The sequence below is a fragment of the Tursiops truncatus genome, chromosome 19 (genome assembly GCF_011762595.2).
Source record: "Tursiops truncatus isolate mTurTru1 chromosome 19, mTurTru1.mat.Y, whole genome shotgun sequence".
NCBI lineage: Eukaryota > Metazoa > Chordata > Mammalia > Artiodactyla > Delphinidae > Tursiops > Tursiops truncatus.
In genome coordinates, this window is record NC_047052.1 from 36608863 (window position 1) to 36632856 (window position 23994).

Here is a 23994-nt window from a genome sequence, read left to right on the forward strand (position 1 = left end):
TGAAACTGAAATAGCTGCAGGAGAGAACTCAGGTCTGAAGATCTCTGTATCAAACATGAATTATGCTACTTGAGGACTGGGGATCTTGTTGAAATGCAGATTCCAGTCCAGCAGATCTGGGGGTAGGGGAGGGACTCTGCATTTCTAACAAGCTCCTGGTCCCTGGACTGTACTTTGAGCGGCTGGGGCTTAGAACAGAGGTTGTGATCCTAGTAGGCTGTGGGCCAAATTTGGCCTGGGAAATAAGGTTTTTCTGGGTTGCATAGTGTTTACATTAAAAAAAAAAAGTTGCTAACAGCTTAAAATCAGGCATTTTCACATAAAAGTCTGAATCTGTCTTCACCACTCATCATTCTCTATTACATCACTGAATTTTATTTTATTATTTTTCATAATTGAATCTTGCTTGTTAATTGATTTTTTACTTGTTCATTGTGCATCTCCACTAGGCTGTGAATTCCATGTGGGCAGGACCTTGTCTGCTTGTTTGCCCCTGCTTCCCTTGAGCCTAGAACAATGTCTGGCACACAGTCTATACTCTCTATATTTATTATTTGTCAAGTGAACTAGCACATCTGCTTTCCTGTGTGCTCACAGTGAGTGCCACTGTCCACACTTGGCCTTCTTCACTCACTTCTGTTACCTCCTGATGAAGGTGGACTCAGGAAAATGCCCTTGGGAGTCCCCTAGTTTTAGGGGATCTGAGAAGGAGGAAGAAGAATGAAGGCAGGAAGGAGAACCAGAAGAGTGAAGGACCAGAAGAGAGAAGGCCCGGAGGCCAGGGGAGGAAGGACTACGGAAGGGGATGCTGGGCTGTCAGTGCTGCAGCGGGCGGAGGGCGATAGGAGCGAGGGAGGGCAGGCCTCTGGAGGAAGCTACTGGCTGTTGAGAAAGCAGGAGAGGAAAGGCACTACCCCAGAGCAATTTGGTGCTATCCAGAAAGTGTGGAGGCAGTATCTCAAGATTGCAGTTGGGCTTTGGGAAGTTTTTAGGGGAGGGCAGTAACTTTCGAGCCCCTGTGTAGACAGAGTATAAGGACCTAGTGGTGAGAAAGAGTGAAGATATAAAAAGGACTGGGAATAATGGGTGCCACCCCACCTAAGGCAGGTGGAAGGCTGTGATGGGCTGCAGATGGAGGGATTGGAAAGGAAGAATTAAAAAACCCTTTCCTTAGGGTAAGGGGGAGGGGGCAGGAAAAGCAAACTCCCAAGAAATGTGTGCTCCTAAAAGGTCTCCACTTAGGGGAAAACTCTAAAAACTTTCCATATAATCCATGCAAGCATAGGTTTGGAAATGTACCCAGTTTAATAAGTGATTTGTCCTTAATATCATTTCAGCTGTGAGGGATCTGAGAGACTTTAGCCCAAGGTTTTCCTTTAAGGCAGTAAGTGGAAATGTCTTCTCTGTGATAACTGTCATGACCAGGCTCTTGTCTTTCTGTGGGACTCATCTTCCTGGTGTTCTGGTAACCTCTGCTGTTGCCGGCCATCTCAGGTCTGACTAGTCATGGCCTGGCAGAGCCGTTAAAGTGTGGATTCAGGAATTTGGCTGGTTTTTAATACTGACACTGCTGGGTTAAATTGGGCATTTCTTAATTTCTTGGTGGCTCCATGTCGTCACCTGTAAAATGGGAATAACAATAATATTTCCTGTCTCATAGGATGGTTTTTGAAGATTGAATAAGATACTGCAGATAAAATATGCAGGGGTGTCTTGCACACAGTACTCAACAAATGTTAGCTATTATCATTGGAGGTTATAGTTGTTGATTAATAAATGTAGGTAAAACATACATTCTAAATATTATTTGACATTCTTTGAAAATATCCTCTGTGTGTAGGTAGTGAATTAAAGAGGGGGAGAGAGAGAAAAAGCGAGAGAGCAACTGATTTTTGGTGGTGAAAAGTTTGGAGCCATCTAGGCCAATATACTATTAGAACTGAAGATGCTCTTCTGAGAGGTGAAGTGACTTGCCCAAGGTAATACCAGTAGTAATGGAAGAAACAAGTCTAAATACTATGTTTTTTGAATCTCAAGCCAGTGTCTTTTCCACTCTACCTCACTTCCAGGTATGGCTTGTTAGTTTTTCGGAACTCATCCCAAATTATGTCCTAATTCAACTCTGTCCAAGTTCGTCCCAGTAAACAAAAAGAGCAAGAGCTTGGACGAGAAGAGCAGTCCTTCCGGCCAGTAGATGGCGCGCAGGCACTGCAACCGGGGTGGGTGGAGGCTGAAGGGGCGGGGCTCGTGCGGAAACGGGGGCCACGCAAACTTTCCTTTAATTGGTCAAAGAGCCTCGGCCCACTATCCAATCAGAAGCGGCTGCTTCTTCGCATTACTGGGCCGGGCGGCCGCCCGCGGAAATTTGAAATGGCTGACGGGCTGCTGGCTGGTGGTGGGTTGGGGTCGGAGGCGATGGCGCGGGACCATGAGCGCACCGGCTGGGCTGCGGAAGAGGAGCCGGCGCCCCTCGGGAAAGGTGAGCACCCGTCGTGACGGGCCGGCGGAGCCGCCGCCTGCGACAGACCGTGTCGGCAGCGCGGGGGGCGTCGGGACTCTCCGAGGGCGCTTGGGGCGCAGGCCTTCCGGACCTTGCTGGCCAGGGTGGCGGCGGTGGCTGGGCGACGCCCCGACGTCGAAGTCCGGAGGTACCTAGGGCAACTCACCCCGCCCAATCTGGCCTCAGCTTCCTTGAGCCTGGAGGGAACTGGGCCGGGCCGGGAATTCCCACTTTTGTTGTCTGGGTGGGCCCCCCGGGCTTTGTGCACGCGTTTGTGAGTCCAGAGTGGGCGCATTTTTTAAATTTGCATCTCAAAGGAGATCACGTACCACACTTCCCTTTACCGAAAGAGAAGAAACTTGAACGCTTGGCCTAGTTGGCTGCATCTAAGCCTGCACTGAGCATTGAGGGCAGGTGACATGCCCAAGGGTAGGGGAGCCAATTTGGGACAGAGTCTAAAAGTAGAACCCAGGTCTAATTCTCAGTCCTTTCTACCTCTTCATGGAGACTCCGTTTTTTCCCCCTGATATTTTAAGGTGGTTTTACTTTAACATTTTCAGTTGTATTGTGTAGTGGAAAGAGTCCTGGAGAAGTGAGAGAACATAGGTGTGACTTAACTCCTCTACCAACCACTCTTGTGAACTGGCAACAGTCACTTGGCTTCAGTTTGCCCATCTGGAAAACAGGTAGTGGTGCTACGGAGTGGTGAAGATGAAGTGAAATAATGTGTGAAAAGAAATACTTTCAAATAGGATCTAAAAACTTGTGCTGAAGTAAGGTGTTCGTTTTAATTGTAAGACACACATAACAAAATTTACCATCTTAACCATTTTTAAGTGTACAGTTCAGTGGTATTAAACACATTCACATTGTTGTGTAGCCATCACCACCCTCTGTTACCATGGTTCTTTTCATCTTGTAAACTGAAACTCTATACCTATTGAATAATAAACCCCCAATCACCCCTCCCCCCAGCTCCTGGCAACCACCATTATACTTTGTCTTTATGATATGATTTTGACTAAGTACCTCATATCAGTGGAATTGCACAGTATTTGTCTTTCTGTGACTGGCTTATTTCACGCAGTATAATGTTCATCCAACACTTGTAATTTCCTTCCTTTTTTTTTTTTGCCGTACGCGGGCCTCTCACTATTGTGGCCTCTCCTGTTGCGGAGCACAGGCTCCGGACGCGCAGGCTCAGTGGCCATGGCTCTAGGGCCCAGCCGCTCCGTGGCATGTGGGATTCTCCCGGACCGGGGTACGAACCCGTGTCCCCTGCATCGGCAGGCAGACTCTCAACAGCTGCGCCACCAGGGAAGCCCTCCTTACTTTTTAAAGCTAAATAATTTTAGCTATTGTGAATAATGCTGCTATGAACATGGGTGTACAAATATCTCTTGGAGACCCTGCTTTCAGTTCTTTTGGAAATTGCTGGGTCATATGGTAATTCTATTTAAAAACTTCTGAGGAATCACCATACTGTTTTCTGTGGTGGCTGAACCGTTTTACATGCCTACCAACAGTGCACAAGGGTTCCTGTTTCCCCATATCCTCGCCAACACTTGTTTTCTTTTTTTTATTTTTATTTTTTTTGCGGTACGTGGGCCTCTCACTGTTGTGGCCTCTCCCGTTGCAGAGCAAAGGCTCCGGACGCGCACGCTCAGCGGCCATGGCTCACGGGGCCCAGCCGCTCCGCGGCATGCGGGATCTTCCCGGACTAGGGCACGAACCCGTGTCCCCTGCATCGGCAGGCGGACTCTCACCCACTGCGCCACCAGGGAAGCCCAACACTTGTTTTCTTGATAGTTTTTCTTATTGATTTTTGGATAATAGTCACCTAATGTGTGTGAGATGATGGTATTATTTCTTTAACAAACATTTATATCTATGTTATGTGGTGGGTACTGTTGTAAGTGATTAACATATAGTTTATTCTCTTAATTTTATTGAAGTTGGCCTACTGTTTTCATCTTCCTTTAGGTACAGAGAGATTGTTACACAGCAGGTGAGGTATTGATGTCCTTCTGAGGCTCAGGTGCATTGATAATCTGTAAGCAGGAAGCCCTTCACTACACCTTGGTCATCTTGTTGCCATGTCCAAACTTGTACTGCTCGCTGTACGACAGGCCAATGAATTGAGAGACGAGTTGTTGGGGCAAGGAATAGAGACTTTATTTGGAAAGCCAGCTGACTGAGAAGATGGTGGAATAGAGTCCCAAAGAACCATCTTGCCAAAGTTAGAATTCAGGCTTCCTTTATACTAAAAGGGGAGAGGTTGTGGCTGGTTGTTGCAAACTTCTTGGTGTCAGAATCCTTTGTTCTTGCATCTATCCAGGTAGGTCAGGTCAGGATGTTCCTGTAAACCTACAACAAGACAAATGTTATTCTCTGTTTAGCAACTTTTTATCTCTATATGAGTGGAAAAGTGTTATACCTTTAAAGGTCAGAGCTTTGAGAAGGGACTATCCTGTGTATTTCAGGCTATAGGCAACATTCTTGTATCAAAAGCAATAGGATACAAAGGGTAAAGTACAAGAAACAGATCCAATATGGAGTCAGATTTGTTCTTCCCTATTACAGTCTGTGGGGTCACATAATTCTGGTGGCCTGAACAGGGGCAGAGAAGTGGAAGGAGGGAGAAAAGAAGGAGAAATATAAGAGGTAAGGGAAGAGAAAGACTGCTGCTAGTAATTGTCTCAGATACCCTTCCTGAGACCACAGGAAAGAAGTTTGCCAGTCTAAATGCTACCCTCAGTATTTATTTAGTAGTCGTTTTGTCTATTAAAAACATCGTATTGCACAGAATTAGATATGTCACTGGCCCAATCACGCCTTGTGAAACATAATTACATACAGCCCAAACCTAATGCAATTAGCATTTTCTAATCCTTTCCTTAGACACAGGCATTGAAATTAGTCAGATGGAACCTAGAAACTTTTGTGAAGTAAACCTTATGCATTATTAACAATCTCTCATCCCTGTTTATTGAGGGGCATTGACAAGCTGATATTGTAGAAATTAGAGGGAGGTTTCAGTTTGTTTGAGATGGAGTATAGGAAATCAGCTCTGTATTTAATGCAGCTTTATGGAATTGTTTTGGAAAAAAATGACTGTAAGCTATGTGACCATTATAACTTGCTAGCTCTAGTAATAATCATAGCCGTGTCCTCTGAAGGAGACCTTGGGTGATTCCCACTTAATTAAAAACAACCCTCTTCCTCACAGAACAGCAGCAAAAACCTAACCCATGAAGGATTTTAAGTCTTTATTGTTTTGAAGTAGAACTTGGATTTTGAGATATTTTTAAATTTAGAAAACTTTTTTTCTGACAATGATAGAGGTAAGTAAAGCATTATACCCAAATCCTTGTTTTTATTTGTTTGGAATTTCTAAGCAAGTATATGAAAATAGAAGCAGTTTATAAGCACTGGAAGTGTCTGGGATAGTTGAGCCTGCCTATTTTTGTTCTCTTAGGTTTGTTTGAAGATGAAGATTCATGCAGTGATTGTAGCAATCATGATAAACCAGGTACTAGTTTACAAAGTTTTGTGCCAGAAGGAAAAACTCATTTCCCAGAAATGTTCCAGACAAGTCATCTTTTGTTCTATGAGCGATTCAGAGCTTATCAAGATTACATTTTAGGTGAGTAGGTCCTCTTTTTTGCTTCTTTTGTCTTTTAATTTATATGTATTCAGTAGATGGTCTCAGTTCCTCAGACTGCTGTTTGTTGGTTCTGAGAAAGTAGATTTGAGTGGATTTATTAACTTCTCTCTCCTTTATGCAGCCCCAATTCTTATTGTGTTTAATTTTTTTGTAGCTGACTGTAAGGCCTCTGAGGTAAAAGAATTCACAGCTGAGTTCTTAGAGAAGGTCCTTGAACCATCTGGATGGCGGGCAGTCTGGCACACTAATGTGTTCAAGGTGCTGGTTGAGGTAAATTTAATTCTGTTGTTAAGACATTTAGCTAAAAACACTTTCCCTCAGACTGTTGTAGCCACAGTGCTTATTTTTAATTAAGGTTTATGAGCTGATTGAAAATAGCATGTTTTTTACATCTAACTGCAACGGTGTATGAAGTGTTCCACAAATTTTAAAGGCAACTGAGGAGGAGCTACCAGGGAATTGAGGTGGTTTAAGCTTCAGTGTCCTTTAAAAAGGGGAAATGGATTAGAAACCTATGAAGTGAGGGAGGTATTTGAGACCGTTTAAAAAACAAAGAGGCCTAATTATAAAGTCAGTGGGGTTTGAATTGATTTTTTACCTTCTTAGTTGTAGCCCATTAAAGTAGCTCAAACCAAGCGGGCATTTTAAAACTAGCCTATTTTTTGCCTGACAAAGTTGTAGGTATGTGGTTAACCTCTTGATGTTCCATTGCAGAAAGTAAAAACAATCTTATTTTTCAACTGACTGGGCCTTTTACATTAAATTTGCACTCTAATTACAGCTGTGAATTTTTCTCAGTGTGTGTTAACAGGACCCCCCGCTCCGTTAAACTAAAATGGTAAACCAGGGAGTGTGAATGAATACAAGTTGTGGCTGCAGACCCTTTAGAAAATGACATCACATGCTGCAGTGACTATATATGAGGCAATGGTTTGCAAGCAGCTGTTCCTTGTGGATTTTTAAATTTTGGGTTATGCTAATGTCTTTGGTTGCAGTTCAGGCCTATTAATTTGATTATGATAGTAGCTCCCTTCCCCCAACACATCTCAATTCTCTAAAAGCAGTCCAAGTCATTGTTTTAAAAGAGAAATGCGCCAGCCATTCCTCTGCTTAAAAACCTCTAATGCATTGCATTTACCAAAGGCCTGTGCTGGCTTTATGGCTTCTCATTGTGCTAGATAACATGTAAAAGCCAAGCTCCTTCCAATGCCCTTCCTGTCCTGATCTTGCCTCTCTCTCACCTCACCTCCTGCTGCCCATACCTCATTTCCTTCCTGTGGTTCCAGCAAGAAACACTGTTTCTCTGCCAGCTGCCAAGCTTGTCTCTGCCCCAGGGCCTTTTGCATCTTTCCTGCTCTTCACACGGCTGCTTCCTTTTCATCCCTTTTATCGCAGTTCAGAAGTGACTTCCCCTACCCTCCCAGTAAAACCAGACCACCACCCCTGCTACTTATTCTCTGTCACATACTTGTTGCCATCTTGTTTGTTTATTTGTCCTCTCAATTACGATGTCAGCTCCATGTGGGTACAAGCCAAGCCTGTCTTGTTTATCCTTTATGTTATGGAAGAAGGCTCCCCACTCCCATTTCATGCTTTAAAAAAATCAGGCTGTAAGTAGTGTTTTAGATGTATCTTAATTTTGATTTGCATATGTTAAGTCACATTATTTTAAATTTCAGATCACAGATGTGGACTTTGCAGCCTTGAAGGCAGTGGTGAGGCTTGCTGACCCGTACCTCTGTGAATCTCAAGTCAGCACTTTTACTTTGGAGTGTATGAAAGAGCTCCTTGATTTGAAGGAACACCGGTTGCCCCTGCAGGAGCTGTGGGTGGTATTTGATGATTCTGGAGTGTTTGACCAGACAGCACTTGCAATTGAGCATATCAGGTAGGAAAAAAGGTTGATAAAAGTAACCTTGTGGCCAAAAACTTTGGATGAAATGCAGTAATTCTGGTCTGTATTATACCTAGATTTAAAACTCAAACTGTAAACTTGGTCACTGCAATATTTAAAAATATTCAAAGACAGTGGAAACTTTTTAAAATTAAAAAAATGTTTTCAATGTTTAAAATTTTCAATTTGAGGTAATTTCAGACTTACAGAAAATTTGAGAAAAGTAGTACTAGGGATTCCTGTATAGCCTTCTCTCAGTGTCCCCAAATGTTAACAAAAGGGGATTTTAAAATTTGGTTTGTATATATTTAGAAACTGTCTTAAAAGTTCTGGATGCTAAGGCTATAGTTGATGTACTTGAACATAAGAAGAAAGGAAAGAAGGTAAAGAAGGTGGTATACCATCACTTGTGCACTGATAAGCCTGACATACAGTGTTTTCAAGGATATGTCTGGCCAAAGAATGTTTTGTCAGGCCACTTCCAGGATCCTTAGGGGGTATGTGCCTGCCTTTCAACCTTTTTTGGCTTAGTCGGTTTCCACTTGCATTAATAGGTATGCTTTTTTTAGTTTTTCAGATAACTTTTTTGTCAGATAGTTCCTAATACAGATAGTTCTTTTGAATATTCTTTTTATAAGTATATTTACTAAGGAAGGCTTATTTTTGGCTAATTAAATATGGACTTAGGGGCTTCCCTGGTGGCGCAGTGGTTGAGAGTCCGCCTGCCGATGCAGGGGACACGGGTTCGTGCCCCGGTCCGGGAGGATCCCACATGCTGCGGAGCGGCTAGGCCCGTGAGCCGTGGCCGCTGAGCCTGCGCGTCCGGAGCCTGTGCTCCGCAACGGGAGAGGCCACAACAGTGAGAGGCCCGCGTACCGCCAAAAAAAAAAGGACCTATATTCCTCCATGAACTGGAAGATTGGATAATATAAAGGTCATGTTAATAATGTTGCTTGATGTTTTGTAGTTCAAAAAGTACTTTCCAGTTTCTATGCCGTTAGTGAGTGAACCTGGTTTTGCTGAGCTTAATTTGATACTCTACAAAGAAGCAGAGTGTCTTGGGCCCTGCTTCTGACATTTCATAGAAAATTTCTAATTGTATGCAAGGACATTGGACTTGCATACAATGCAAGGACTGTAGGTATTCAATATTAGGTCAAACAACATAAATCTAAAGAACTGGCTTATGTCTAGAACCAAAATAACTCTCTTATGTTTCTCTCACTTAAAAAATCTGTCAGTTGAGGCATATGAAGGTAAAGGGATAATTGACGAGTTTAGGAAATTAGGAATCAGGGAGCTAATCTCTTATGGGTATAGAAGTTGATAGAAAGACAAGTATCTGGAATTAGTAATAGTATTATTTGAAGGCGAGCCTGGCTAAATTATTCTTTATTTTGAGGTGAGGGCTCAGATTCTGGTCAGTGTCCAGAAAAGGTCAAATTATGAGGGTTTTCATTTGTTCATTTTATTCAGTATTTCAGTGCCAGGTCCTGAGTTGAGGGTGAGATGTGACTGGTGCACAAAACAGACACAATCACCATCACCAGGGAGATGTCAGTCTAAAGGTGGGAGATGAACCTTGATGAAATAATCACATAAAGATAATGTGTATGATTGGAAACTGCAGTGAGTGCTGTGAGGGATTACAGAGTGTTCTAAGACTAGGTCAGGTTGCTGTAATACGGTTATTTCCTGAGGAAATGGTATTTGAACTTGGGTCTGAAGGGTTGGCTAGGTGAAAGTGGTTGTGGCAGTTTAGGGGACGGAACAGGTTCAGGAACTCAGTGAGTTTAAGGAGCCGGAGGGCCAACGTGGTTAGAACATAGGCAGTAATGGAAGAGACTTAGGAAACCAGCTTAGAGGTTGTCAGGGGTCCGAAGATGCAGGGATTTGTCAGCCAATGGACAATTTTTGTCTTTAAGAGCAGTGGGAAACCGCTGAAGGGTTTTCAATCAGCTTTGTGTTTTATGATATGATCAGCTTTGTGTTTTAAAAGGTTTGTTCTGGCTGCTGTGTAGAAAGTAAATGGAGGGGGAAGGGGTAGAGAGATCAGTTAAGAGGCAGAGTGGACTAGGGTGGAGATATGGAGAGTACAGATTAGGCTTATTGAGAAAGTAGGATGGCTAAGACTTGGTGGTAGAGTGGATATGGAAGAAGTCAAGGCTGACTCCCAAGTTTCTGTCTTGAGAGAATAAACAGTGGAGGAGGTGCAGATGTGAATGAAATGTGATTGCCTGGTACTGAACTGGTGAGGATATTTGAGCTGGGTCATGAAGTGTAAATATAAGCTTACCAGGTGGAAAAGTTGGAAGGCAGTCTGACCAGCATGTCACAGCGGCTTTGAAAGAGCTTGTGAAATTGGTAGTTTGCACACAGGGTCTCTGAGGCAAGAGAGGTGCTCTAGAGGTGGACTGTGAGTCCATGTAATATCACCAAGCTCAGGAATTTGGATTTTGTTCTGAGGACAGCAAGGAGCCAGCAGAGTCTTTTGGTTGAGTAAGGGCATGCTCAGGTTTGGTTTTTTTTTGGTTTGTTTTTGAGAGATGGACTCTAGAGGGTGAAGAGAATGACAGTCTAATCTATAAGAATTAAGAGATGGCTTCATTTTCACTGCTCCTTCCTTTTCAACTTTTTGACAGTTATATCGTCTGTACTTCCTGGCGTTCCACTAATGCTTCTACTCCTACAGTACCATTGAAATTGTGCTTAAGGTCACTCATATTCTCATATCCAGTCGTCACTCCTCTGATCTCATCTTACCTTGACCTCTTGGTCACATTCTAATTATTTGATCATTCCCATCTTCTTAACATACTCTACTCTCTTTCTAGTTTCTGGGACACCACTTTATGATAGTGTGTCATGGGCTTGCTTTCTTAATAACCTTGGCCAGCTCTTTCCTCTTATGCTCAAACTTTAGAATGTTGAAGTTACCCAGGGCTCAGGCCTAGGCTATCTACACTTCTCTCTCTCTAATCAGCTTTGAAAGCACATTAGAATCTCCTGGAAATTTTCTTTAGAGGAGTATTCCAACTACTACATGAAGAAAGAATGATAAGATGAGAATATCAGTATTTTGCAACCCATAATAAAAGTAGAGGTTTCAGGCAATGATCATCAATGGCTGCTACAGCCATTGGTGAAAACCTGATAGGGAACTTTGTGGCAGATAAATCAGGCTGACAGTATCTGAATCCATTGATCATTCTTAAGCTCATCATCAAAAGAGATGACCAGGTATCATGTGCTTGGTGATGAAGCTACATTATACCTCCCTTGAAGTATTCTTGCCAAAAAGTCTTTCCTAAAGACGATCAAGTTCCTAGTCCTTACTATCAGTTTACTAGAAATAAAGGAAACAGAAGGACATGTTAACTGACCCCATGGGGAAGCAATCAGTAAAATTCAGAGTGTGGGAAACTATTAAATAAATTGCAAGGTGAAAAAGAGGGATGGATAATCTATAGAGTAAAAGTGATTTAATTAAATTCAATGGCTGACCCTTGTTTGGACCCTGATGAGCAAGCCAACTGTAAAACAACAGCAACAACAAAAGAGATAATTAGGGAAAACTGAACACTGACTGGATACTTGGTTATTAAGGAATTAAAACTTTTTTTGTATAAAGATTTATTTTAGAGGCACATACTGAAAATTTATGAGTGATATGATATGTCAGAAATTTGCTTTAAAATGATCCAGTGTCAGGATGGTGGAGGTAGGAGAGCAGAGAAGTAAGTGGGTGGAGTAGAGGTGAAATAAGATTGCCTGTGAGTTGATAATTGTTGAAGCTGGTGATGGATACATGGTATTCATGTTTTCTTGTTTGCTCTTGTATATGTGTGAAATTTTCCATGATGAAAAATTTGTTAAATCACTTTGGGGAGCTTTAAAAAAATATGGATCCTGCACCCTCCCTCCCCCATCCCCCACCCAAGAGATTCTAGTTTATTGGTCTGGAATAGGGTTGAAAATCAACTTTTAAAAGCTTCTCAGGGGACTCTAATGGGCAGTCAGGGTTGAGAACTACTGCTTTATTTTATGTCCCTGGATGATCTCATCTATTGCTCTAATGCCATCAATATGCTGACAACTTCCAGATTTATGTCTCTAGCCCTGACCTTTTCCTTGAGCTCTGGTCTTGTATATTTATCTGCACTCTTGACATCATCCATTTGGAGTTCAAATAGGCATCTCAACCTGAACATGGTGAAAACAGAACTCTTTATTTTCAACCCTAAACTTGTTTCTCTCCCAGTCTTTTCTATCTTAACAAATGGCACTACTTTCCACCAAGTTACAGATGGTCAATAAATAGTTCTTCTGATAAATAGAAGGTCCTAATAGAATCAATGTTATAGAAAACTTCTTTAGCCAATCCAAAGAAGTTCATGTGTGACTCATGACTATCAAATCTAGCAAATATTCAATCTTCTCTACCATACTTGATAGACTTGTTTTGATTTACTCTTATTCCTCCCAAACCCTAACATTTTAAGCCAGTGATTGAATTTGAGTGATACTAATTTCCTTTCCAGGTTTTTCTATCAGAACATTTGGAGGAGTTGGGATGAAGAAGAAGAGGATGAGTATGATTATTTTGTTAGATGTGTTGAACCTCGATTGAGATTGTAAGTATTTTTTAGTGGCCTTGTACATGTTGGAAAAAATAGCTATTTGTGATTTAATTTCACCTGTGTTTTGTATATACTGTATATATACTCCTACAGATAGAAACAGACTGATATAAAATAGTATAACCCACTGACAAGTTATTAAATAAAAATTGTACAGGTGCAGAGAAGCCTACTTTTAGTGTTTATAAACCTACTTGTAGTGTTTTTAGAATCTAAAAGCAGAGAATTCAAGAACATGTAAATTAACAGCTCACTCTTGTAAATTTGAATAAAACTTAATTGAGCTAATATGTTAAAAAGAAACAACCCGTTACTAAACTCCATAAAAACAATTGAAGAACAGTGAAATTAATTGAATTATAGAAGACTTTTTTTTTCTTGAGTACTTTTAAAGACATGGCTTTACTCTTAAGTTCTTACAGTAAAACATAGTAGGCTAAACAGACTTACCTCAGGATGTTTTGTCAAGTTCTTTTCCTTAAATCTTATTTGATAAATAGATGAAAATACTAAATAGTTAATATTGATGGTGAATAAAAATTTCCAAAATACCTAAATACATTCTACTGACTTATCATATTTTGGTAGGGAAAAACCCTTCCATTATAAAAATACCCCAAATTAACCATGCAACCCAAATAGTTGTCCTGCACTGACTTTGTTAAATGTGGCTTCCACTAGATGGTGCTATAAGACCAGGTAACTTTTTGGTACTTGTGCATAGTAATTTAATACGCAGTGCTGCAATAAGAATAAAATTAGACCTTGCAGGCCAAAAAAAGAAAAAAAAATTGTAGAAGGTAATTTTTTTCCCTGTGTGAAAGATGATTTGGTTACATAAGATAAGGCAGTAACCCTTTACATTTCTGTATAACCAATTTGATTTAGTAAGTTTCTCTTCATTTAAACAGTGAATCATAAGTAAAAAATACGTGAGAAGTCTGGTTAAGGTTGGTTCTACCTGGTTTAGAACTATGTATGTCTGATTTCAGCTTTTCATAAATTGGCTGTGATTTCTATTTAGCCTTTCCAATTTTTCCATTATGCATTTCCTGTTTTCTCATAGTATATTCAGTAAAATGCCAGAATTTCAATAAGCTTGCATATTTTCTAGTTTTGATATACTTGCTTTTAAAGAGCAATGATTGGTTTTGATTGAAGGGAAATGTAATGGTAGATGAATATCATGTATCTGGCAAATTTGATCTTTACTTGGAAAATAACTGTATTCCGATTTGACAGTCTTACATGTTCAAACAACAAGAAATGATTTACATACATATCTTATACATCACTGGCAGATGGGAAAGCATAAGGGAGGAATTGTTTTCAGTTATGGAGAAGAAACTATGGTACTTGATGGGGAAACTGGAATGTTATCAAATATAGGCAGACTCTTTAAAAGGTCCCTAGGCTAAGACAGGAGTAGAGCTATTCACAGGCAAGAGTTGAAGGGAATCAAACCATATTGTCTTGATTTTGCACTGTGAAGTAAATATTTTTCCTTTCTAATTCAAAACACTCTGCTTCAGAGCTTATGGGTCTGAGACACAGATGTTGGTTCATTACTTTCAGACTATGAAGTATCACTATAATGAGAAGAAATAAGCTGATTGGCATGGATATTGGAAATGCTAAGAAACTAATTTTAAAATTTGAGTCTTAATCTTTGTAACTTAGTAGATCTGATCAAGCAGTCAGTGGTTGGGCCCCCAATTTCTTGTTTGCAAATTGGATTTCTAGAATATCTTTAAATGAGTATGGATTAACCAAAGCAGACAAAATCCTTGCTTTTCAAGCTTCACCTAATTCATTTACTTGAAAAGTGGGAAAAATATTCTCTATTCATCTTAAATACTATTTAAATGTTCACTGTAACTTGATGTAAATTTGTTTAGGTCTTATTTAGAGCGTGACGAAGTTAAGAAGACATTATCTAAGGCAATCGTACTCAACCTTGGCTGCACATTAGAATTCCCAGGGAACTTTAAAAGATACCCCTCTACTTTTAGAGACTAATTTAATTGGTCTGGATGGGGACCTGATCATCTGTATTTTTAAAAGTTCCCCAGTGATTCTAATAAGCAGCCAAGGTTAAGAAGCTCTGGCCTAAGTCAGTATGCTTTTAACTGAGAAATAAAGCAATTATTTTAAAACGACAGGTAATGACAATAATATTGCAGTTTACTTTCAAATCCATTAATTTCATATCCATTAACTTGATTGTACACTCATAAATTATTGTATCTAGAAGTACTTTTTGTTCTGTCTATGTATTTGAGAAGGTTTATAAATTAATAATAAACTTTAAGTGCCAACACAATTGTCCAATACAAAGTTATTTTGTTTTAATCACTCTCTGGTTTAGTAATAACAGCTTTATTTTTTTCTCAGAATCTCAAAGGCTTATGTTTTTGAAATACTCTAATAATCTTCCTGAGGGAATATTCAGCAAATTCTGCTCCATAGTGCTTTATTTATTTATTTAATATTTTATTTATTTATTTGGCTGCACTGGGTCTTAATTGTGGCACGTTAGAACTTTAGTTGCAGCATGCGAACTCTTAGTTGCGGCATGTGGGGTCTAGTTCCCTGACCAGGGATCAAACCCGGGCCCCCTGCATTGGGAGTGTGGAGTCTTAACCACTGAACCACCAGGGAAGTCCCCTCCATAGTGCTTTAAATGCAGGGAAGGGGGACTTCCCTGGTAGTCCAGTGGTTAAGAATCTGCCTTTCAATGCAGGGGACGTGATTTCAATCCCCTTAGTCAGGGAACTAAGATCCCACATACCGTGGGGCAACTAAGCCAGTGTGCCACAACTACCATGCCCATGTGCCACAGCTAGAGAGCCCACGTGCCACAACTACTGAGCCCTCGCGCTCTGGAGCCCGTGCTCCACAACTAGAGAGCCCGTGTGCTGCAACTATTGAGCCCGTGCACTCTAGAGCCCCTGCGCCACAACTAGAGAAGCCTGCGCACTGCAACGAAAGGCCCATGCACTGCAACAAAAGATCCCACATACCGCAACGAAGATCCCGTGTGCCTCAACTAAGACCTGATGCAGCCAAATAAATTAAAAAAAAAAAACTAAACTAAATTATAAAAATAAGTAAGTATAGGGAAGGACTAGATGATTTGAATCATTTAAAATTTTTGATCCTATAAATGTGGTAATCTTAAACATTGTTATGAAACTACTTGGGATACTATCCTCACCACCCCTACCTCCAGGTTGCCCTCTGCCACCCACTTATTAAGATTTTGAATCTAATATATGAGAAAATAATTTCTTGTTAAGTAATGATTACAAATTGTGCAACATGAACTCTCAGTGTTTCAAAAACACAAATGCTTGGATCTAAGGAAAAAAAAAATAGCAACTCCTCAAAAGAGAAAAGTTAGTGACCTTAATGAAGTGGTCCTTAAAGCTTTCAATAGCTTTCACCTACTCAGTAAGACTTAACATGTTCCTGAGTTGCATACTATGAAACACTTTTCTTACGGGATCTTTGAGGACTGAATAGGTGTCTTAATGATGGGAAAATGTGTCTGAAAGGCAGTGGGTTTCAATTTGCTTTTAAACTTTCAGGCATTATGACATTCTTGAAGACCGAGTTCCTTCAGGACTTATTGTTGACTATCAAGATCTGTTGACTCAATGTGAGGAGAGTTACAGGAAATTTTTAAATCTGAGAAGCAGTTTGTCAAATTGTAACTCTGATTCTGAGCAGGAAAACATCTCCATGGTGGAAGGGTTAAAATTGTATTCAGAGATTGAACAGTTGAAACAAAAGCTAAAACTCATTGAGAATCCTTTGTTGAGGTATGTGTATCTTTGTTCTTCCCAACTAGTTGACATCTTTTCTAACCAGCTATGTTACTGAGAACTGACAGGTCTGTTTGGTTTCTTTAAGATATGTGTTTGGTTATCAGAAGAATTCTAATATACAAGCAAAAGGCATCCGTCCCAGTGGCCAGAAGGTCACCCATGTGGTCTCCTCCACCATGACGACTGGTCTGCTGCAGTCCCTGGTCAGGGATAAGCTTTGTCCAGAGCCTTGTAAGGAAGAAATAGAAATTCAGGTAAAAGGAGAGTTTCTTGCTCCAGGTGGCTTTTTTTTCTTCAGATTCACCCCAGGCTTTCCTGAATTCTACAAAAAGTTTTTAGGAGTTTCCCAGAGCTGGTTTTCTGTGAAATGGAAAGCAGTGAGAGCACCACCTTTCTGCAGTATTAGTCAGTTATCAACCATGCACTGAGCTCAGTGCAGTAGCAAAGGAGGCACTGAGCTCAGTGCAGTAGCAAGGGAGATACCTACATACGTAGTTTTGGCTCCCTTTTGAAAATGAAACATGAAGGCACCTGGAGTAATACTCAGGTTGCATTTGAGGGGTATATATTTGCAATATGTTGTTGTTGTTTTCTAGTTCCATAGTGATCCGTTGTCTGCTATAAATGCCTGCTATGAGGGCGACACTGTTATTGTTTGTCCTGGCCGTTACGTGGTACATGGTACGTTCTCCATCGCTGACTCCATTGAGTTAGAAGGTGAGTATGGAAGATCATACAACCAAACTCTCGTGCATGATACGCTTAAGATAACAGTAAATCACTGATCTTGTTGAAGCTCCAAGAATTTGATTTCGACCCATTTGATTTCAAATGAGTTGCCTTGAAACATTAAGGGTTTTTGGAGTGTACAGGTTATTGACTCAGTGTTTGAGCAACATGAGGTGTGATTTTTTGTGGCATTATAAATGTTGGGAAAACAAAAACATAGAGAAAAAAAGACCATTAGGAAGAAGTATAATTCCAGATTATAGGTGGTTGGTGAAAAGGAAATTCATTATTAGAATTAAAAAAACATTCCAAGCAATATTTTTTAATTTGTTGCTTCCTCTTATTTCATATATGTTGTGGACATATTGGTGCTTTTTTTTTTTTTAATTTAGCTTACTTTTGTGAAAGGTATAGGTCCAACTTGAAATTAGATGCAAAATCTTTATCTTAATTCTTTAAAAGCTTGTTGAATGTCACAAGTTCTAAAGTGTACTTTTGAGAACATTAATGTTGAAAGAGTCTTTTAAAAATAACTTTATTTATTTATTTAATTTTTGGCTGCGTTGGGTCTTCGTTGCTGTGCGCGGGCTTTCTCTAGTTGTGGTGAGTGGGGGCTACTCTTCGTTGCCGTGCAAGGGCTTCTCATTGCAGTGGCTTCTCTTGTGCAGCACGGACTCTAGGCGCATGGGCTTCAACAGTTGTGGTAGGTGTGCTCAGTAGTTGTGGCTCGCGAACTCCAAAGCGCAGCCTCAGTAGTTGTGGCACTCGGGCTTAATTGCTCCGTGGCATGTGGGATCTTCCCGGACCAGGGATCAAACCCATGTCCCCTGCATTGGCAGGCGGATTCTTAACCACTGCACCACCAGGGAAGTCCTAAAAATAACTTTTTAGGAGTTGAAATCTTATTGTACATTTAGAGTGATTCCTAAATTTAGGTTACTTTACAGTAGTTCACCTTGGTCCTTTGTATTTGCATAGCGTGTCAAATTTAGATGCACCTGTTCAACTATTTACCAGAAGAGCTTCAAGTTAGCAATAAAGCTTGTCATGCAAAAAATCATATATCATTTTGGGACTGGAGCAGCTGTTCACAAACTGCTTAAGCTATGTTCTTTAATTTTATCTTTTCGAGAGTTCTTAATGGAAGCAAGGCTGGGAATTTAATTTCCTGCTGTTCACTAGTACACCACCTCATCCCCTTTTTTGTTTTATGTGTGTAATTTTTGTTCTTTTTCCACTCCAATATTTGATATATAATAGATGTGTGTTTATAAACATCTGCAGGATAAAGCACTACAATAAAAACACTTCATTTTTTTGGCATAGTGCAAACAGTATTGCTATTACAGATTGTATGGTGGATAAGCATTCTTTCTAGATTGTTGAGGAAATTATAATGTGATTGCCAACATGTCATAAATAAACATATAGAATTCTGATAGTTAAGTGTAAGAATGACTGTAAATTTATGAACAGAGGGCATTTCTGAGAATTTGGGGAATCAGGTGATATCTCTAGTCTGAATATATGGAGTACTTGTTCACGAGTAAGATTAAAGCTTATCTGATAGCTTTTCTGATCTATAGCTGACACTTACAACAAGAGATATATATCGAGTACCTGCTATTTGCAGGGTATTAACAGTACTTATAATAGGATTTTTCTTTCTTGTTTAGAAAATCCATTCAGTTTGGCGAGGGCTTTGTGTTTTAAACTGCTAAGATTATGTAATTTGTTTATGTAATAACTTGTTTATATAATGTAATATGGCCATTCTTTTTATATTTTTAATTTTTCACATGATAGAAAGCCATAGCTATTATAAAAATGTGCAAAGTACAGGTAGACACATAAAAAGAATCAGGGAAGGACTTTCCTGGTGGTGCAGTGGTTAAGAATCCGCCTGCCAATGCAGGGGACATGGGTTCAGTCCCTAGTCCGGGAAGATCCCACATGCCATGGAGCAACTAAGACCACGCACAACAACTACTGAGCCTGTGCTCTAGGGCCTGCAAGCCACAGCTACTGAGCCCCTGTGCCGCAACTACTGAAGTCCACGCACCTACAGCCCATGCTCTTCAACAAGAGAGGCCACCGCAGTGAGAAGCCCGTGCACCACAACGAAGAGTAGACCCCGCTCGCCGCAACTAGAGAAAGCCCATGCGCAGCAATGAAGACCCAATGCAGCCAAAAATAAATATAAAAAAAAAAAAAGAATCGGGAAAGAAATTTACTCACAATCTAATCATCCAGAATTCACCACTGGTAGCATTCCTGTGTGTGGAGTCCTCTTGCATTCTCTAGTGTCCCCAAAGGCTTGTCTGTACTCTTCAAGTGTAGAAAACTTTAGTGACTTTGCCTGTTTAATGTTGTCACTGCTTTCATTTACTCAAGCAAAGACTCAGCTTTAGACAGTGAGAGTTATTTCTTAAAGCTTTGTCTGTGTGATTCTGTTTTATGATAAAAGTCAGGCAGGGTTTTCTAGTTTTCTGATACTCCAGTTTTTCATAAACCCATTCAGAGGTCTGACCTGTATTATTAGTTTGATTAAGATTTGTAGATCCCACTACTGGGCATATACCCTGAGAAAACCATAATTCAAGAAGAGTTATGTACCAAAATGTTCATTGCAGCTCTATTTATAATTGCCAGGACATGGAAACAACCTAAGTGCCCATCATCGGATGAATGGATAAAGAAGATGCGGCACATATATACAACGGAATATTACTCAGCCATAAAAAGAAACGAAATTGAGCTATTTGTAATGAGCTGGATAGACCTAGAGTCTGTCATACAGAGTGAAGTAAGTCAGAAAGAAAAAGACAAATACCGTATGCTAACACATATATATGGAATTTAAGAAAAAAAAAATGTCATGAAGAACCTAGGGGTAAGACAGGAATAAGACACAGACCTACTGGAGAACGGACTTGAGGATATGGGGAGGGGGAAGGGTGAGCTATGACAGGGTGAGAGAGAGGCATGGACATATATACACTAACAAACGTAAGGTAGGTAGCTAGTGGGAAGCAGCCGCATAGCACAGGGATATCGGCTCGGTGCTTTGTGACCGCCTGGAGGGGTGGGATAGGGAGGGTGGGAGGGAGGGAGATGCAAGAGGGAAGAGATATGGGAACATATGTATATGTATAACTGATTCACTTTGTTATAAAGCAGAAACTAACACACCATTGTAAAGCAATTATACCCCAATAAAGATGTTAAAAAAAAAAAAAAGATTTGTAGAGAACAAAGTTTTTTATTGGTTAACAAGGTAGACCTATCTTTCCAATAGCTAAAACTGTTCTAAGTCAGTTTGTCAGATTTTGTCAATCTGTTTAAGAGAATATAAAATTTAGAAAATCTTGAGAAATGCCTAGGCTTTTTCAAACCTAATTATGATAGAATAATAGAATCTTAGAGTTGGGAAATAAAAAACTTGTAGGGCTAAAAGCTTCAGAGCCCTCTGACCCAGCTGTGAGTACTTAGATTATTACTATTTTTTTAACTTATTTATTTATTTTTATTTTTTAACATCTTTATTGGAGTATAATTGCTCTCCAATGGTGTGTTAGTTTCTGCTTTATAACAAAGTGAATCAGCTATATGTATACATATATCCCCATATCTCCTCCCTCTTGCATCTCCCTCCCACCCTCCCTGTCCCACCCCTCTAGGTGGTCACAAAGCACCGAGCTGATCTCTCTGTGCTATGCAGCTGCTTCCCACTAACTATCGATTTTACATTTGTTAGTGTATATATGTCCACGCCACTCTCTCACTTGGTCCCAGCTTACCCTTCCCCCTCCCCATGTCCTCAAGTCCATCCTCTATGTCTGCATCTTTATTTCTGTCCTGCCCCTGGGTTCTTCAGAAGCTTTTTTTTGTTTGTTTTTTTTTAGGTTCCATATATATGTGTTAGCATCCGTATTTGTTTTTCTCTTTCTGACTTACTTCACTCTGTATGACAGACTCTAGGTCCATACACTTCACTACAAATGACTCAATTTCGTTTCTTTTTATGGCTGAGTAATAGTCCGTTATATATATGTGCCACATCTTCTTTATCCATTCATCTGTCAATGGACACTTAGTTTGCTTCCATGTCCTGGCTATTGTAAATAGTGCTGCAATGAACATTGTGGTACATGACTCTTTTTGAATTATGGTTTTCTCAGGGTATATGCCCAGTAATGGGATTGCTAGGTCATATGGTAGTTCTATTTTTAGTTTTTTAAGGAACTTCCATACTGTTCTCCATAGTGGCTGTATCAATTTACATTCCCACCAGCAGTGCAAGAGGTTTCCCTTTTCTTCACACCCTCTCCAGCATTTATTGTTTGTAGATTTTTTGATGATGGCCATTCTGTTACTATTTTTTTTAATAGCAGTTTTGTAAGTGACTTTAGTGCTGAAACTAGTATGAGATGGTTGATAGGGGGTAGTCTTCCTGATATGCAGGCAATTTGAGGAGTTGTTATTAAAAATTGTATACCTTGGTAAAAATTAAGCAAAATATGTGGAGAGATAATTAGATTTTATTTAAATGTAACTGGATTAACTGGTCTCAGATATCATTTGGAGTCATTTGAAATAGAGGAATCTGTCATAGAAATTTTGTGTTTAGACATTTCCCCTCACCTATCTTAAATGTTCTTGCTCTCTTCCTTAGGATATGGTCTACCAGATGATATTGTGATAGAAAAGAGAGGCAAAGGAGACACTTTTGTGGATTGTACGGGTGTGGATATTAAAATCTCAAGCATAAAATTTGTTCAGCATGATGCTGTGGAAGGAATCTTAAGTAAATATCTGAATATTTCATGTATTATTTGTTCCAGACTTTGAAGGAAAACTGTACTTTCCCTGAAAGATAGAATTTAATAAAATGCCACTCTTGAGTAGTATGCAAGGCGGATTAATTATTTATGTACATAGCTTGATGACTGAGGAAGCTTACTCTAAAGTGAAAAATAGTTCAATGTATTCTTGAAAATTTGTTAGTTTAATATTTGTTTCTGTGTGATCATTTTTTTTCTTTTAAAACATTCCAGTATTGTGGTCTGTGTTCTTTGTATTTGACTTAGCCCTGGACTCAAACCAGCTATCTTCACATTGTGATAGTATTTATTTCCTGGGATTTGTATCCCTTATTTTGAATTGGGCCTCCTTTTCTTCTCTCTTCTAAGATAGTCATGAAAGTTACTTTCTGATATTTTTTTTGTAATGAGAAGTGCTTTTTAACTTGATTTTGCATTTCTGAGGGCAAGTCATTCTTTTTTAAGAATGCTGCTTTTAGATTTTATCAATAGAAAATAACTCAAAATAGTGATTGTTTTATAAATTATGAATTCATAATTCCAGTAACAGAGTTTAAATGAGAAATATTTAGACTGTATCTAATATCAGCTCTAGGCCATTTCTAATATTGGAAAAGACACATTACTTAAAGTATTTGATTGCATGTTTTCATCATAGTTATTCACCGTGGCAAGACTACATTGGAAAACTGTGTTTTGCAGTGTGAAACTACAGGAGTCACAGTACGAACATCAGCAGAATTTTTAATGAAGAGCTCAGATTTATATGGTGCCAAGGTATGATAATCTCTTATGGGAAGTAGTTTAAGTTCTAAATAAGTAAATAAAATGTCCTGGGACAAGATGTAAATGCATACTCCTGTTCCGTTTCTTCAAAGAAGTTCAGATACTTCCGTGTACTAAGTCAGCCAGACTCAACTGTATAAGGTTCTTCTTATTTAGCATTTTCAAAACAGAGATTAGGAAGGAAATAATAAATCTCACAGTTTCTCTGTCATACCTTTAAAAGAGGTTAGACCCTTTAAGTTGTAACTATGTAAATGATGTTGTAGCAACTGAGGCTGGGTTGATTTTTTTAAATTAAATTTTTATTTTGAGATTGTAGATTCACATTCTGTTGTAAGAAGTAATACAGAGGTAGTCTGTATGTGTATCCTTTACCAGTTTCCTCTAATTGTAACATCTTCCAAAACTATAGTACAGTATCACAACCAGGATAAGATTGATTCAGTCAAGTTGAATATTTCCATCACTACAAGGATCCTCCATGTTGCCCTTTAAAGCCATATCTAGGTGCCTCTCCTCCTGACTTCATTAATCACAGGCAAACGCTAATCTGTTCTCCATTTCTGTTATTTCATCATTTCAAGAATGTTATATAAATAGAATCATACAATATACAACCTTTTGGAATTGGCTTTTTTCACTCAGCACAGTTCTCTGGAGCTTCACCCGGGTTGTTGCATGTACCAATAGGTTGTTCTTTTTTATTGCTAAGTAGTATTCCTTGTATGGTTGTTCCACAGTTTAACTGTTCACTTGTTGAAGGACAGCTGGATTGTTTCCAGTTTTTGGCTTTTGTAAATAAAGCTGCTATAAACATTGGTGTACAGGTTTTTGTGCAAACATCGTTTTCATTTCTCTGGGGTAAATGCCTAGGAATGCAGTTGCAGGGCACGTGGTTAGTTGCATGCTTACTTTCTTTAAGAAACTGCCAAACTTTTCCAGAGTAGTTGCACCAGTTTACATTCCCACTAGCAATGTTTGAGTGATCCAGTTTCTCCATATCCTAAGCAGCACTTGGTATTTTCACTACTTTTTAATTTTAGCCATTCTGATAGGTGTGTGGTTTTAATTTGCATTTCCCTAGTGGTTAATGATGTTGAACATTTTTCATATGCTTATTTGCCA

General features: G+C 39.6%; 1 protein-coding gene across 1 annotated transcript in view; it reads left to right on the top strand.

Annotated features, from left to right (window-relative positions):
• Positions 1-2323: 2323 nt before the first annotated feature.
• SHCBP1 (SHC binding and spindle associated 1) overlaps positions 2324-23994 on the top strand; it is a 39598-nt gene continuing 17927 nt past the window's right edge. Inside the window, exons 1-10 of the mRNA XM_004327160.4 lie at positions 2324-2479; positions 5979-6146; positions 6322-6437; positions 7847-8055; positions 12603-12695; positions 16292-16525; positions 16617-16785; positions 17128-17248; positions 21936-22067; positions 22742-22860. Coding sequence (XP_004327208.1) covers positions 2371-2479; positions 5979-6146; positions 6322-6437; positions 7847-8055; positions 12603-12695; positions 16292-16525; positions 16617-16785; positions 17128-17248; positions 21936-22067; positions 22742-22860 — 1470 coding nt within the window. The 5' untranslated portion in view covers positions 2324-2370. The remainder of the gene's footprint in view (positions 2480-5978; positions 6147-6321; positions 6438-7846; positions 8056-12602; positions 12696-16291; positions 16526-16616; positions 16786-17127; positions 17249-21935; positions 22068-22741; positions 22861-23994) is intronic.